The sequence below is a fragment of the Arvicola amphibius genome, chromosome 5 (genome assembly GCF_903992535.2).
Source record: "Arvicola amphibius chromosome 5, mArvAmp1.2, whole genome shotgun sequence".
Taxonomy (NCBI): Eukaryota; Metazoa; Chordata; class Mammalia; order Rodentia; family Cricetidae; genus Arvicola; species Arvicola amphibius.
The window spans coordinates 135,118,717-135,133,852 of NC_052051.1; the positions used below are offsets into that span (position 1 = coordinate 135,118,717).

Below are 15,136 nucleotides of genomic sequence, written 5' to 3' on the forward strand. Positions count from 1 at the left end.
TTGCCACAGAAGGTGTCTCCCAACCAAGGTTTTTTTTTTGGGGGGGGGAGGCTCTGGTCCTTAATTTCTTAGTAGCTATGTAAATTTCAAACGTGTCTCAGAAAACAAACACCAAGCCAGTGGCCTCCGGTGTATCTTAGGGAGAGGATAACTAGACAATTTAAAGAAAATAAGTAGTACACGCTCCTGAATTCAACCAATATTTATTGCACAAATTGAGGGTCGGACACTGTTCATGGCCATAAAGAGAAATAGCACAAAAAAATTGTGAATTTTAATAAGGGGGCAAGATAATAAATATCCACGTAAGTCTGAGCCCATGGAGAGCGACTTACAAAGTTAACTATGGCAACCAAGGTCATCGCTTCTGAGTGAGGCCGTGAGGTGGGGGTGAGACATGGTGTGTGGGAAGAATGAGTGGCTTGGCAGAGGGACAGCCTGTGCTACCCCCCACACAATCAGGGAAACGTATCTCCTTTCTTCTCTCTGGCATCTCTTTCTCTTTCCTTAATGCTGGACAAACTCCAACGGGTGGCAACACCTCTGCCTTTGCACACGGGCTCCCACACAGAGGCTCTGCCCGCTTCAGGGCTGCATGACACACAACAGAGGCATGCACGCACTAAACAGAGTGGGCAGGACAGACACATGAGCACCTGCAGGCATACACATGGAAGTACACCGTGCTCTTGCAATGGTATGCTTTGAAATCCATGACTCTGCACCTCAGTCAGAGCCCCTCTCTTCGGGGACGGATTAATATCTTACCACATGATGCTTGAGTGTCCCAGGAGATAACACTGTTCCAAAGAATGTCTCTCCTTCCGCCCCTACAACAACTAAGCCCTGTGGAGTACCTGTGTGGCACTGAGCATGTCGGCAGCCACCGTCAGTGTCCTCATTTGTCTCCCCAGAGGCCCCAGCATCTTTCCTGTGCAGTGAGCAGGGCAGCTGAGGAGCAGGGAAAGAAGACCAGCCCCAGCCTGAGGCCTCAGCAAGCTCCGTTCTCTCTCGGGCCCAGGTCAGAATGTGCAGGTGGCCCACATGCCAATTCCTGGGCTCCAGTCTAGACCTATGGGTCCACCTGAGGGACTCTGGTGCACAGCCAGGTGAGAGACTCGCTGGGTCGTAAGAGCACATCAACCCATAAGTTACGTTTGTAGCTAGCAAACACAGAGATAGTGTCTAGACTGTGGTCTGGCCTATAACATGACTCCTTAATGTTAACCAGAAACACATTTAATAACATTAACCATGTAAAAGGAATTATTATGTGAGATGGGTATGAGCCCTGTTTATTGACATGTACTTGTACATAGGGCTGGGCATGATAATGCCATGATGAAACCTATGTATTTTGTATGCAAAATAGAACACTTAATAAACAGGATAGCGGCTATACACCATCCTTTAGGTACTCACAGCACTTTGGTAGTTTCCATAACACTTTTCGTTGATCAGAAACACAGGCGAAGCCAGGCGGTGGTGGCGCACACCTTTAATCCCAGCACTCGGGAGGCAGAGGCAGGCGGATCTCTGTGAGTTCGAGGCCAGCCTGGTCTACAAGAGCTAGGTCCAGGACAGGCTCTAAAAAAGCTGCAGAGAAACCCTGTCTCGAAAAACCAAAAAAAAAAAAAAAAAAAAAAAAAAAAAAAAAAAAAAAAAGAAAAAAGAAAAAAAAGAAAAAAGAAAAAAAAAAAGAAACACAGGCGAAACAGGGACTGTCATGTCATTCTACAGACTAGGAACTGAAGCAGAGGCTGTAGTGGCACCTGCTTGTACCCACAGAATTTAGAAAGCAGAGGTTAGGACTGCCATAAACGTGAAGCCAGCCAGGGATACATAGCAAGACCCTGTCTCAAAAAAAAAAAAAAAAGTTTTAAAAAGTTAGAGGTGGGGAGGGGACCCAGAGAAGGCCATTCTGCCTCCTAGGGTTTCACAGCATGAAGCCTGTGGCTTCCAGTCAGAGGCTCTGCCACCTCAGGCCTGATCCACTAATCCCTTATAATTTGGTTTTAGCCACAGGGTCACTGGCCTTTATTCCAGGTTCATGAAAGTTCTGACACACGTGACTACCTCAGCAACTCAAGGTTCCCCAGCAATGAGACAACCTCAACCAGTTAATATTCCAGAATGGTAGCGTCTCTCTCGCTGGGCCATGCACAGCCCAAAGCCCTTGCACTACTTGGTAGCGTTCGATTTAGAACAAAAATTTTGTCCTAACTGACCCGATCATGAGCTCTGATGACCACAGCAAGCCTCCCATCTGCTGAGCCTCTTGTAACACTCTCCAAATTCCTACCTTATTGGGTGGTTGCAAGGGTTGGTCACACACATGCAAAGTACTTGTCGTAACAGTGACAAGGGCCATGCTGGAAAGACCATGTCCTGGGAGCCCTGAGTGTAATCCTGTTGACCAAGAGGCATGAATAATGTACCAGTATGTTCTCTCCTCTCCACCCTGACCTGCTAAGAATAGTACCAGCTACCCTTTCAGGGATCCCAAAGAGAAGATGGCAGGACACCAAATGGGAACAGACAGGAAAAATGTCACAGGGCTGTGGCCTGCTAACTGTCCTCCCTGCTAGCATTTCCAGACTCTCAAGACAGGGAACCCCAGAGAATTAAGGGTGCTTAAAGGCCAGAGACCAAGTTCTTAAGGAGTAAAAGAGAGGCCTGGGAAGATTATATGTAGAATCTTGAAGGGGGGAAGCATCTACGGACTTTAACTCTTTCCCAGTTTGAAGATGGCGGGTCTAGAGAAGTCCTCATGCTCCGAAGCATGAGGGGAGTGATGCAGGGCACCTGTTAGACCGCATGCTGCAACCCGGAGGGGGAGGGGCTGCAAGGGGCCAGGACAAGAACCTGCATTTCCAGCAATGCTGACACTGAAGCCACGTGCCCCGCTTTGAGAGCAGGAAAAAAAAAAAGCAATCTCTAGGGCACCAATTGGTAAACTGAGTCCCAAGAAAAGGGCTTCAGTAGAGCACAAACAACTGAACTACCACCTCGGGACTTCAGCTTCAGGAGACTCTGAGCTGCCTGCCCAAGGACCTGCTCTGATCTAGGGCTGCTGGACCACCACATCCTGCTCAGAGCAGTCCATTCAGATACAAGCACAGCGATTCAGGCAGAGAGGGGGTGGGATGGGGTGGGTCCAGATGCTCCGTGAGCAATCTATGAAGTAGCTGAGTGCGGGGGGGGGGGAGGGGGGGGGCACTGACAGCAGGCGGTCTTTGCCACAGCTTCAGGAGACTTCTCCTTCCCAGCGTCCCCCTCCCAAATCCTTTTGGGGCTCCAGTGCTGGATGACTATCTCCACTGCTCCATGATGTACCTTTGTTTGGGATGCCTCATCCTCCTAGCCCTCCAGCCTCACTGGCCTGCCTTAAATGGCTCCTCGGAAGTGCTGGAAGTGCCAGAAGTGCCATGCCTTTTCTCACCTCAGAGCCTTGGCCCTGCTATTTTCACTGCCTTCAGCTCTTCCTGCCCTATCTATCAGCTGTGACTTTCTGACCACGTTTTTCCTTCTTTGGGGGTGCTTGCAGGTGCTGAGATGCTCTCCCCCTGGGAGTGACATTCTCACCATAGTGTCCTCAGAATATTCTCCAAACTCATCAGATTCCATCACTGTTTGTTTTAATATTGGTCTGCTCCACCCTAACAGGGCAGAGACGTTGGCTGTGACCTCCCATGCCTAGACTACCACTGGGGTCAGACAAACATCGGTTGACCAGGAGAAAAGAAGAGAGGAGGGGGCTGGAGAGATGGCTCAGCTCTTCCAAAGGTCCTGAGTTCAATTCCCAGCAACCACATGGTGGCTCACAACCATCTGCAATGAGGTCTGGTGCCCTCTTCTGGCCTTCAGGCATACACACAGACAGAATATTGTATACATAATAAATAAATATTTAAAAAAAAGAAAAGGAGAGAGGAGTGAACTCTTCACACCCTTACAGCAAAGCCTTCACCTCCCTGGCACTGTGCAATCCCATTCAACTAGAGAAGCTGCTAAAACAACCAAACAAAACAGTATTGTCAAGATGACTGGGGGTGAAACCTTGGCCCTATGGCCCTGCGCTTTCTGAGGTGTGGTGGCTTTTACAGGCCATGTCACCCCTCCAGGTTTTCATGAGACAAGGAACCGGGGTAAGACTTCAAAGCTGCAAACAAAGAACTTTCACTCGTCCAATTCTTCTATCATTGCTTAAGGCCCAGAGAAGAACAGGGTCTCATATGAGGCCACACAACCAGTACATGGTGACACCAGACTTCCTTGGCACAGCTAGAAGTCAACAGCTGAGCCTTGGGCCCACCCAGGCTCAACGAGAGCACCATCTGCCTGGATTGCTAGGAGGAGTGCTTGAGGGAGAAAAGAGAGGAGAATAGCTTGTGGCTGGGCACATGTGGATTCAGGCCCAGAGCCAGGGGAGGTGGATAGGGCTCCAGCAGGAGGCCTGAGAAGAGCCAGCAGCTGGATCCCTGGAAGCCAACCATCCAGAGGCTGGGTGGTGGCACATCTGGCCCCTCGTGCACATGACAGTCTATTTCTTCATCAGTACCCTCCCCACCCCACCCTCTCAAAGGGCCCTGTGTCCTAGCTCTCCATGATGCCCCAAAGCCCTAAGTAGTCCAAAAGACAATAGAAGAGGCCAAGGATGAAGCGTTTCCAACTGTCTGGGTAGTAGCCTCAGTTTCCCTATCTGTACAGAGCTGGGGGCAGGCCAGACTGCACGGGTTGTTACAGCTCAGTCACTGACATCCTTGCAAGCTCTTCAGCGTTAACTGCACTCACGCTGGCAGGGTTTAACCCCTCCCCATTGTACCCCACAGTGCACGTTTACCTACCCACGAGGAAGAAGGGCAGGAAAGAAAGGAGAAGGAAACTGGCTCATAGGCCCAAAGTCAGAGGCTTGGGTCCCAAATCCAGGAGACTCCTCTTGCCAGGGCCTAAAGGGTCTGAGATAATGAAAATCGGAAGACACCACTGTGTGATCTGGAGAGGTGTCTTGGCCTCTCTGGACTAGGTCATGCAGTAGTAAAGCTGGAGGTCTCTGGGGGTTCGGTCTTTGGCGCTCACTGAACTGGCCACTCTGTGCCTCAGGTTCCATTCATAAAAAGTGAGGCTGGTCTCATAGAGCTCTTGAAACACAGTAACAAAAAAAATTCCATTAAACTTGCTTTTTTTTTTTATTTTATGAAGCATGTTTGTTCCAAGAGATCTTATTCTAGACTAGACACAAGGGTCTCAAGTCAGCCCACCATGTCCTAACCTTGGTTTCATCTAACTGTTTCTTTCTTACTACAAGTTTTGGGTTCTACAAAGTAAGTTCCCTCCCATCCTTCCAGCTCATTCCTGACAGCTGAAGCCTGAAGAAAGCAAAGGGCTGCTCAAGACCATTAGCCTGTGAGCTACCCATGACGCTCTGTACAGGTCCTATCATTGTGCTGGCTCATCCTGCTACCTCTAAAACACCCTGCCCAACACCAAGAAGAAATTTACACGGGGATACGAGGAGCCTTGGGCGACAAGCCACCTGCTCAAGGGCTTGCTATTTGAATGGAGATCAAAACATGGAAGTACTATTAATAAGTAGTAGCTCATTTTTTTCAGCATTCATCATCGGCTCATTCCATTTTCATAACACGACAAGGCCTAGTATTGTCTCTGTTTATAGATGAGGGAACAGGAGTCCAGAGGGTTACGTATGTGCTTACAAACTCTCAGGCTGGCAGGAATGAAACCCCAAAGTTTGACCACTAAATTCAGGTGCCAGCCATTTGGGAAGCAGGGTGACACAGATAGACAGTGGGCATCCAGGGAGGTGGAGGACAGGGCAGGGCAGGGCAGGGGCAGGGCAGGGGTCAGCACAGACCTACAGTGAGCTGCCTTACTGAATGGAAAAGATGAACCCGGGGGATGGAATGTCAGCAGCAGCCAGTCGGTGAAGAGTTCATTCCAGAAAAAGGGCTTTGGGTAAGCCTCTGGAATTACAAGGCCTGGGGGCTGTGTCATGTAGACTCCTCCTCCAGTCACACGGAGTAACAACTGAGCCCCAGGTCCGGGGAGAGTTCCAAAGGGCTCTATACACACACTGGCCTAACTCAAGAGCCGCCCGCCACAGAAGCAGATCAGCCCTCCCTCTGGCCCAGACTCTCAAGCCAACTCCTATGGCCTGCATTTTAAGCCCAGGAGGCCAGGAGTGGGGTGGGGGCAGGTACAACCTGCAGCCAGCACCACCAACCACACCCAGCCTGAGGGGGAACACTCACCACCTCCTCTGCCAGGTACCCTCCCAGACCCAGACCAGGTGCCTTAAAAACTCTGGGTCCCGTTTCTGGACATGCTTCCGCCCAAAAAAGCCCTGACCACCTTCAAATACCATTCAGACCTCCATGCCACAGCAACCTCCGAAAGGAGCCCTCTGGCTTGCTCCCCATCTCAATGGTGGCTTCTTTCCACGCTTTATAATCCCCCCTGCCCCCGTCACCTTGTGAAATTACTTTGTTGATTTACCATTCCTTTTTTCTTGTCTTATCTCTCAATTAAAATGAAAGCGGCTGTGTTGAGATGGCACATCAGATAAAGGTTGCTTGTCACCAAGCCTGATGACCTGAGTATAGTCCCTGGGACCCCACGTGGTACCAACACATAACCATGTGCCCACCCACATGCAACACCATCATGATGTGCCCCCCCACATACAAGTAAATAAGTTTAATTTTAAAATTTAAACAACGCTTCTAGCTTCTAGCTTCTAGCCGGGTAAGACAGCACAGACCAGCTGAGCTATATAGTAAGTTCCAAACCAGCATTTAGTGAGACTCTGTCTCAAAACAAAAACCAAAAAAGCCCAGCCATGCATGTGTGTGCACATACGTACATGTGTATGTGCAAATACGTGTGTATGTGCAAATACAAAAACGTATAGCAAGCTCCCTGAGGGCAGAATCTGTTTTCTACTCTAGCCTAGTCCTATATGCCCTTCCCCCCCTAATTGCTAGCCAGGGCTACTGAGGGTCCCAGGAAGGCAAAGGATTTAACTAAGGTTACTTTGGCAAGACAGCGGTAGCAGAGGTCAGCCTGGCACTATAGCTGGGGCACTCGGCCTGGCTCCTATCCTCTCCCCGCTTGCTGGCCTCCCCTGGCCTGTTTTAACCCTGCTTCTCAATCACAATGGGGCAGAGCTGGAAAGTCTTTGACAACAGTGCCCACTCTACTTCTTCAAGCCCATGGTATCCTGATCTGGGCAGCCCTGACTGCTTCCCCTCAGTCCCTCCCCTTCCTGGCATCAAACTCACCTACTCCGATGGAGCTCATGTCTGGAAGCCTAGGAGCTGCCCTGAAGGAAAAGGTGCCTCCCAGGCCAGGCCCCTGAAGCGAGGTGTGTTTAGCTGTGTGGAAGGCAGCCTTAGTAGTAGGGCACGTGCAGAGTAGGGTGAACTTCCCACCCAGAGGCCTCATGGGAATCAGCCCTGAAGACTGTAGAGAGGGGGCCGAGAAAGAAGTCCCGTGTTCTTCTCTCCCACCAGATGCCCGAAGGCGCTGTTGACCTCCCATTTATTATTAAAGTGTCATTATTGCCCCACCTCTGCTGCCTTTCTGCAGAAGTATCTGACAAACTCTTCCCTTCCCCGGCCTCAGTCTCCCCCTACTCAGAAGATGGAGATGAGCTAAGGCATCCATTAAAAGGAGCCCATAGGCTAACTTCATTGTGATGAGGTGTGGCGGGGCAAAGCTCCTAGCCAGAAACCAGGCACAACCAAAGAAAACCCGTCCACCTTACCTGCCAGAGAGTGTAGAGGGTCAACGGCTGGCAGGGAGGAAAGAGTTAAAGGCCTTATTTTTTTTTTTTCCCTGTGCAAATACTGACTCAGTCCTAACTTAGTTTAAAGGGCTGCAAGAGATAGGGTGTGGCTTGCAGAGAGAGGACAGGCTAAAAATTGGAGCCCGCAAGCCTTGGGTGGCCCAGTAGCAAATATTTGCTGTTAGTTCTTCCAGCATCAAACTTGAATGATGCGAACAACTATCCAAAAGCCAAGTCAACTTCAGACAGGGATTTTGGCCTCCCGCGGGGGGGAGGGGGGGGGACAGTCATCAGTCCCCCCCACCCCCATGGCTAGAGGCCAGGTCTGGGTCAGTAACCAAGGGCAGGCTGGATGCAGGCAAGGCACCCACTGTAGCCTTTTCTCATGACTAGCATCAGATTTCATCCCCCTCTGGCCAAAGCAGCAAGGGTGGGACCATCCTGACTGTGCCTAGGGCCACTGTGGTACTTGGATTTGTAACGCAGTTGCCCCCTCAGGGCCCACCTACCTACCTCTTGAGATCTGGAGAAGGGAGGGGTATGCCAAGGTCCTACATAAGGCAGTTTACTGCAGGGCCACCTGCCTCTCAGGACCGGTGGGAGTGGGGACAGCCCACCTGCGGCTTCTCACTCAGCTGTTACTCAGCTTCTTAAAAACCCAGATGGGGATGGAACACAGGGGTCCTTATCGTCACCTAGATTTAGGACCAGAACTTGGGGTTGAGGGAGAACGTGGAGACTTTTCCCCTAGATTCCTCAGAGGTCTTTCCAAGGCCCTAGGCGGGAGCTTCCCCCTCCCCTCTTTCCATAGTGCAGTATCAGAAAAGAGCCGACCCTTTCCGATAATTAAGCGAAAGGGGGAGTAGTAAATCAGTGCGGTGAGGAAGGCTCAGGAGTCCCTAGGGGCACTTTATAAAGGTCTTGATTTCCCCAGGTGGGATTGGGCCCTGGCGGTCCCAGCTGTGTAGCGGGGTGGCTACCCTGCGCACCAGCACTACAGCAGCTCCCTCTACCCCGCCACTCCGCCCGCGGGAAATGGAGGTGTCCGCCGGCACAGTTGGTCCTGCTGCCCCCGCAGGCGCCCACGTCGGTTCACCCACAGGCTCCTGGGTTTTGCAACCGAAATTCCCGGAGCGGCCAGGGTCTCAGAGCTAGAGCTGGTGCCTAATAGGGCTGAGCCTGGGGGCTGCATGTCCCCCACATCGACAGGCTCGCGGAAAGGGACACACAGCTGAAACTCACACAGCCGGGGAAGATAGCGCCCCGGGACAGGGCGTCCTCTGGTTTCTGAGCTGCTGGAGAGCCCTGAGATCTCTCCAGCCTGCACTGCACAAATGGGGAAACTGAGGCTCTATAGAAACAACTTGGCAAAGCTCCCCCTGAGTGCAGGGACTGGAGACCAGATGTGCCACCTCCTCCGGGGAGGTACGAGTAGCTGCGCAGGTGGCAAGGGCGAGGCTCACTGGGCGCCTCGCCAACCCCAAGCCCCCCCCACTCACCTCCAGCAGTGGTACACGGTCCCTGAGCTCCCGGGCGCCGCCGCCTCGGCTCACCTGGCTACGTCCATGCGTGAGCCCCGCCCCGAGATCCCTGCACCCCGCCCAGCGGCGGCCCCCGCTCAGCGCCAGAAGCGAGGTCCTGGCCGCTGGAGGCTGAAGGGGACCGGAGCGGGAGCCGCGGGCGCAGGGCGGGAGCCGCTATCCTGCTGTGCGCTCCCCCGGGCCCTAGCGCCGCCCCGCCCGCGCCCCGCCCAGCCCCCGGGGGTGCAACATCCCCATCCACCACCCCACCCCCCCCACCCCCCCCCCGTGCCGAGGCCGTCCATCTCCATGGCGCTCCGGGCTCTCTCCTCTCTACCTCACTACTCTCTCACTTTCCGCTTCCTCCCCTGCCCCTCGGTTCCTCATCTACTGGCATCTCTAGGTCTGCAGTTCTGCCCTTAAATTTTTTCTCACTCGGTTTTTTCCATGCGCCGCCATCTCTTTGCCCCTTTCTCTTTCCCCTCCCCCTACTACCCTCTTTAAAATCTGTCTTTGAGATTCTGTCCCCTCAAGTGATAACCATGACACCTCCACCCGACTTGTCTCAAACCTGCAACTAAGAGTAACTCTCTTCCTCAGTAGGGTTGTTCCTGAGGCGGTTGTCCCCAGCCCGTTGTTCTCCCCTGACTTAATTAGCTATCCAGCCATAAGGGCAGAGAAGGTCGATGTGCTTTGATTCCCTAACTTTTGCAGAACACCGTTTAGGCTGAGCTCAGCAGGGGCCATGGCAAGTGACGCTGTGCTTCACTGGGAACAGCACACACACAGGCTGTATTGAAAGTCCAGAGACTCACATGCCAGTGCAGATCCCGTGGGAGCCGTTGGTGGGCTTGGTTAAACAGCACCTCTGTAATCCCCAGCAAATCTGAAGGAAGACCACACTGGTTGAACACTCTTTTCAGCCGAGTGGCTCCAGTTTCACTTGTCCCCAAGAACTGTGTTTAGGTTTCTGATAAAGGAACTTAGAAACTGCTGATGTACACCTACCTCAACCAAGGTCCTCTAAAAACACAGACCCAAAGATGTTCAGGTTTAAGACCATGGGTGTAAGATTTGAGTGCAAGGAGGTCAGGTGACTGAGGAGAGCAAATCCATTCTGGGCCCCCATCCCTCTGTCTGGCTTTTTGGGCTTCAGGGAATTCCCAGATCTGTGGTCACTTTTGCCTGTTTATGTTAGGTGGGGGACAAGATGCTATCTTGGCGAGAGGGCACCAGCAAGAGATTGCTTTCTTCTAGTGCACGCAGTGGGGAGGGAGACGACACCCCCAGCCTGGTGGAAATCAGGAAACAGAGTGTGTGGGTGAGAGGAAGAGAGAGAGGCTAGGATTACTGTGTGGGTGGCTGCGAAAGAGAAAGAGATGGGAAAAAAGAAAGGAGAAGAGAAAGCGGTTCTGCCTGCATGTGGGTGTTTGACGGTGGATGGGCAAGAGTGGTCGTGCCTGGAGGGCAGGCCGCGAGTGAGAGAAAAGGATATGGTTATAACCCTTGTCTACAGGAAACTGTGTCCTTGTGTGACAACGCAGACGTTGTCTGCATGACCTGCAGCGGGATGAGAGTCATACAAATAAACCTGAGACACTTGCCCACATGCACCGTGTGATATGAGGGAAGAGGGGGTTGTTAGGGGGGAGCATGCCAGTGACTGCCCATTGCACATATATATGCAGGGTTTGATGGCATTCACACATGTATAAACTTAAAAGGTCATATATAGGCGAATGTTTGTCGAGAATTGTGGTATGTCTACACTGTGGTGTACACATGTGTTTACGGATGTACATGGTATATAAGTTTGATCGACAGCACAGGAAGGTATAAGTGACCCTGTATGCAGTGCTCTTCAATGTCATCTTCTTATTAAAGTCACCAGGGTGTGGGGTTCCCTTCCCAGCCTCCTATGTCATCTGCTCTTTCCCAGAAGCCTAAGGGACATGGGCCTTGACCATGGCTCCTTGACCTTGACCAGACTCTGTCAGCTCTCTGCCTAATAAAATAGATGTGGTTCATTTTCTCTGCTTGATCAAGATGGGTGTGGCCAGGGCAGACTCACTTTGCCATCTAGACCCATACCCCCATTCTCCTCCCTATCTGAGGCTCCAGGTAGTATCTATTAGAGTGGTAAAGGCCCAGAATCCTCTAGGTCGCCCTCCCCAGCAAACGGCCACTTGCAAAGGAGAAGCTGGGTCAGCAGTAGCTCCCACGTCTCCCTGTTACATCTGAAGAAGAGGAATACGACTTGGCTGGGTCGCCCACCCACTCTCAGAGCCTGAACAACCATTTTCCAGCCCCAGGTGGGTGGAAGAACACAGCCTGCTTCCTTGTCTCCATGGAAACAAAGCAGCAGAAAGAGGATTTAGAAGCCTGGGTCCAAGACCTCACAGGGTTCAAATCTCAGCTTCTCCACCTACAGGCCGTCGGACTGCAATTTGGCAGTTCTCTTAAATTCTGTGTGCCTAGTTTCCTCATCTGCAAAACAAAGATAAGAAAAGAACAGAACTGGGTGTGGAAGACACACTTTGTCACCCCAGCAGGGGAGAGGCAGCAATTCAAGGTCAGCACAGGTTCCTTGGCAAATTTCAGGACAGTGAGGTTACTTAGCAAGACTGCTCCAAAATAAAAAAGAAAAGAAGAGGAAGAGGAGGAGGAAGAAGAAGAGACAGCAGTGACAAATCTGAATTCTGTAATTATTCTGAATTCAGGGGACGTAGTGAAGTAATCTATATAAAACATTCAACACGGAGCCTAGCATCTGAAAAGAGAAGCCTGGGGTGGCAGTCTTTGAATTTTAACTACCAATTTACTGGGTGACTTTGTACACTTGTCGTTTTCGGTTTCTCTTCTGCTATAGCCATCGACAACAGCAGAGGCTTGATCCCCTGTCAGGTATGGGTCCGACTGAGACCGTGTGGAAGAGGATGGCCACGTCTAGTGCTTGGCGGGGGCCTGGTCCCTTCCCTCCCCCGTATCAGACTTCGCTCAGTCACTGGTGACACAGAGCCTGGACGTGAGGCTGCAGCCCCTTCTTGCTTGTCAAAGGCCTTGCTCTGCCCAGCTCAGCTGGTAACCAGCATCCGCTGATCCCAAATAAAGGTCTGCAAGGTGGCCCCAGGCAGAAGATGAATGGCTTGGACTTCAGTCTTGCCAGGCAGCCCTCCAGAAAGTCAGGTTTAATAGCAGAAGGATGGGTGTGATTGTCTGAAGATGCTTATGAACCTCTCTGTAATGAGAGGAAGCTTGGAGAGGAAGCCCTAAGCTGCTAATAACCTGGCAACTTCCTCCCAGACTTCTTCCCTCAGACTCTCCAGCAGAGGGAAGTGGACTTGCCACTCCCCATCCCCTGGAGTAGGAAGACCACTGAGACTTGATCCAAGACCACCCAGATTTCCACTTCTTAGCAAGACCCAGCTTCCTTTGAGAAGTTTTACCTCTCCCTCCTTTCTCTCCTCCTGAGGCCACTCCTGCCTCCTTTGTCGCTAGAACGCTCAGAACAACTGGATGAACCATAAAGAGACAAATGAATTGGGGCTGTTTCCGATGCACCAAGTCTCAGGGCTGACAATGGCTGGTGCACCTTGGACAGATGACTTGAATCTCTGAGTCTCCATTGTCTCACCTGCCCTTCCTTGGAAAGCCACAGTAAGATAGAGAGTGAGATCCCATCAAATTACCCATATAGCCTGGCGAGATGCCAACAAGGTTCTAATTAAAAGTGATCTTTTCTCCTCTCCATCCCACCCGTACCATTCCAGGGCACCTGCAGAAAACAAACACGATTTCAGAACAGAATCATAGCTAATAGCCCAAGGCTCTTAGGCATACAACCATGGCTGAACATGCCCGTCACATCCTGGCAAGTCAACTTACACAGCTGAGCCGCCATCTTTCATGTACGTAATGGGCTCTGCTGCAAGACTGCAGAAGCTGTGAGCACAGCAGCCTCTGCACAGAGCTCACCCAATGGCAGTTACACTGTTCAGCCAGTAATGATTGCTTCCATTTCACTTTACACACCTACCCAGAGCACTGTAAATTTTCCAAAACATAGCTACAGCTAAAATCATGGCACCCTTTCAACAGCTCCCGTTTTTATTCTATTTTCACAGATGGGAAAAAATAATGAGCTCACCAAAGGGACTTGCTAGGGCTTGACTACTGAGCACTGGGCTGGTGATACCCGTCACCATCACCCCTGCCTCCTGACCCAGCTGTGGCCCAGGTAAGGGGAGGGAACAAGTCACAATGATCCTCAGGTTCATTCATACTCAGGCTGACTCTGAGGCCCTCCTCCCTGTTTAGAGGCTCTGCTGGCCCCTCCTGCTCCTGCCCAGCTCTCTGTGTAACCCATGTCTGGGCAGAGACTGTGACCAAATGGGATGATCAGAGCCTGGAGAGAATTATTGCCGAGAGCAGAGTGGGTGAGAAGGCTGGTGAGGTGCCAGCTCTGGCGTCAGCAACGCCTGCAGAGAAATGAAGTGCTCCTTCACTCTCTTGACGCACAAGCCCTCCCAGGACTGTCCCCCACACACTCTGCAACCCTAGGGACCTGCTGGCAGCAGCTCTCCTGCCTGGGCAGATGGTGGCTCAGCTCACGGCCAACCCCAACCCTCAGTGTGAACCCCCTACAATACAACATACACACAAAGCGTTCCATTGGCACTGGGCCAGCATGGAGGCGATGCGAAGTAGATTCCCCTTGCCTATCCTGTCTGCTCCGCAGACCGTCAGCTCTCACTGACCCCCCCCCCACCCCCACCCGGGGAGAAAAATACCTCCTCCCACCACAAGCTGTCACTGGAGCTTCTTGCAATCCCAGGTGACAAGGCGTCTGCCTTTGTCAGTCATCTCTGACAGATGGAGATACTGAGGCCTGAGTAAGGACCCTTGGCCTGGCTCGCCAGCAATATGCTGAGGGACCCCAGGAACACTCTCCTACTCTTGAGTCTCAGTTTCCCCACTGAGGTCATCTTACATGGCAGGCTTCAGTCTCTGCCCTGCCAGCACCTGGGAGGCAATGGCCTCTCTGGCAGGGTGTTTGTCTAGAGCTGACACTGAGCGCTGTAGGCTTAATGAAGGGTCTCTGCCCGGGCCAGTTGCTTGGGACTTCACGGTCACTTGCTACAATGGTTAAAGCACAGGTGAGAGGGGCGAGTGAGATTTTTGTCATCCAAGTGAGAGATGGACTTTCTATTGGTGCTTCCTCCTTGACAAAGAGCTGGAAACACCCATATTGCCCAGGTGCCCACTCCCACATCTGGAGATCTGGACACGCTGGAAGACTTGTGATCATTGTCAAACAGCCTAGGAAAACATGCTTTAAAAGTCCCTGATTAAGAGCTTGTGGGGTTTTCTATGACCCTAGGGAGAAGGGATATAAGCTTACCTGGTTTCTGGGCCACCCTGGACCCAGGGCTGGTGCTGCCACCGACTGTCATCACTTTCCGGGCCTGTACCACATCCCAGTCATGGCTGGTCCTGTCACTGTGCTGGAACCCACCTCGTGCCTCCCTGGAACAGCTGGATGGCTGGATTATGTCTGAGGCTCTGGATAGCTGTGGTGTGCCATGGCTGGCTCTGTGTCTGCTGGCCACGTCTTCTTCCAGGTCTGCAAGCCTCACCTCTCCCTGCTGGCCATCTTCACTGCTGCTCTCCTCAGCTTCCAGGGCCAGGCACCTGTAGCTCCCATCCGGGATCTGGAAGGTGCAAGGGGCAGGCCTCCCCTCACTGGGTCCAAGGGTTGGAGGTGGGAAGTGAGGGCCCAGCATTATGGTCCTCTCCTTGGTAGTGCAAA

At 52.0% G+C, this 15,136-nt stretch overlaps 1 protein-coding gene across 2 annotated transcripts in view; it reads right to left on the reverse strand.

Moving 5' to 3' along the window:
• Nucleotides 1-14,827, reverse strand: part of Synpo (synaptopodin) — a 34,914-nt gene extending 20,087 nt beyond the window's left edge. The window contains exon 1 of one of the 2 annotated variants that reach the window (XR_005285447.1): nucleotides 9,307-9,442. Coding sequence is in view for 1 of the 2 variants with exons in the window: in XM_038330560.1 (XP_038186488.1) it covers nucleotides 14,729-14,780 (52 nt within the window). In the remaining variant the exon portion in view is untranslated. Of the gene's footprint in view, nucleotides 1-9,306; nucleotides 9,443-14,728 lie in introns of those variants that run through there. The other variant, XM_038330560.1, reaches the window with a different exon arrangement.
• Nucleotides 14,828-15,136: the final 309 nt, after the last annotated feature.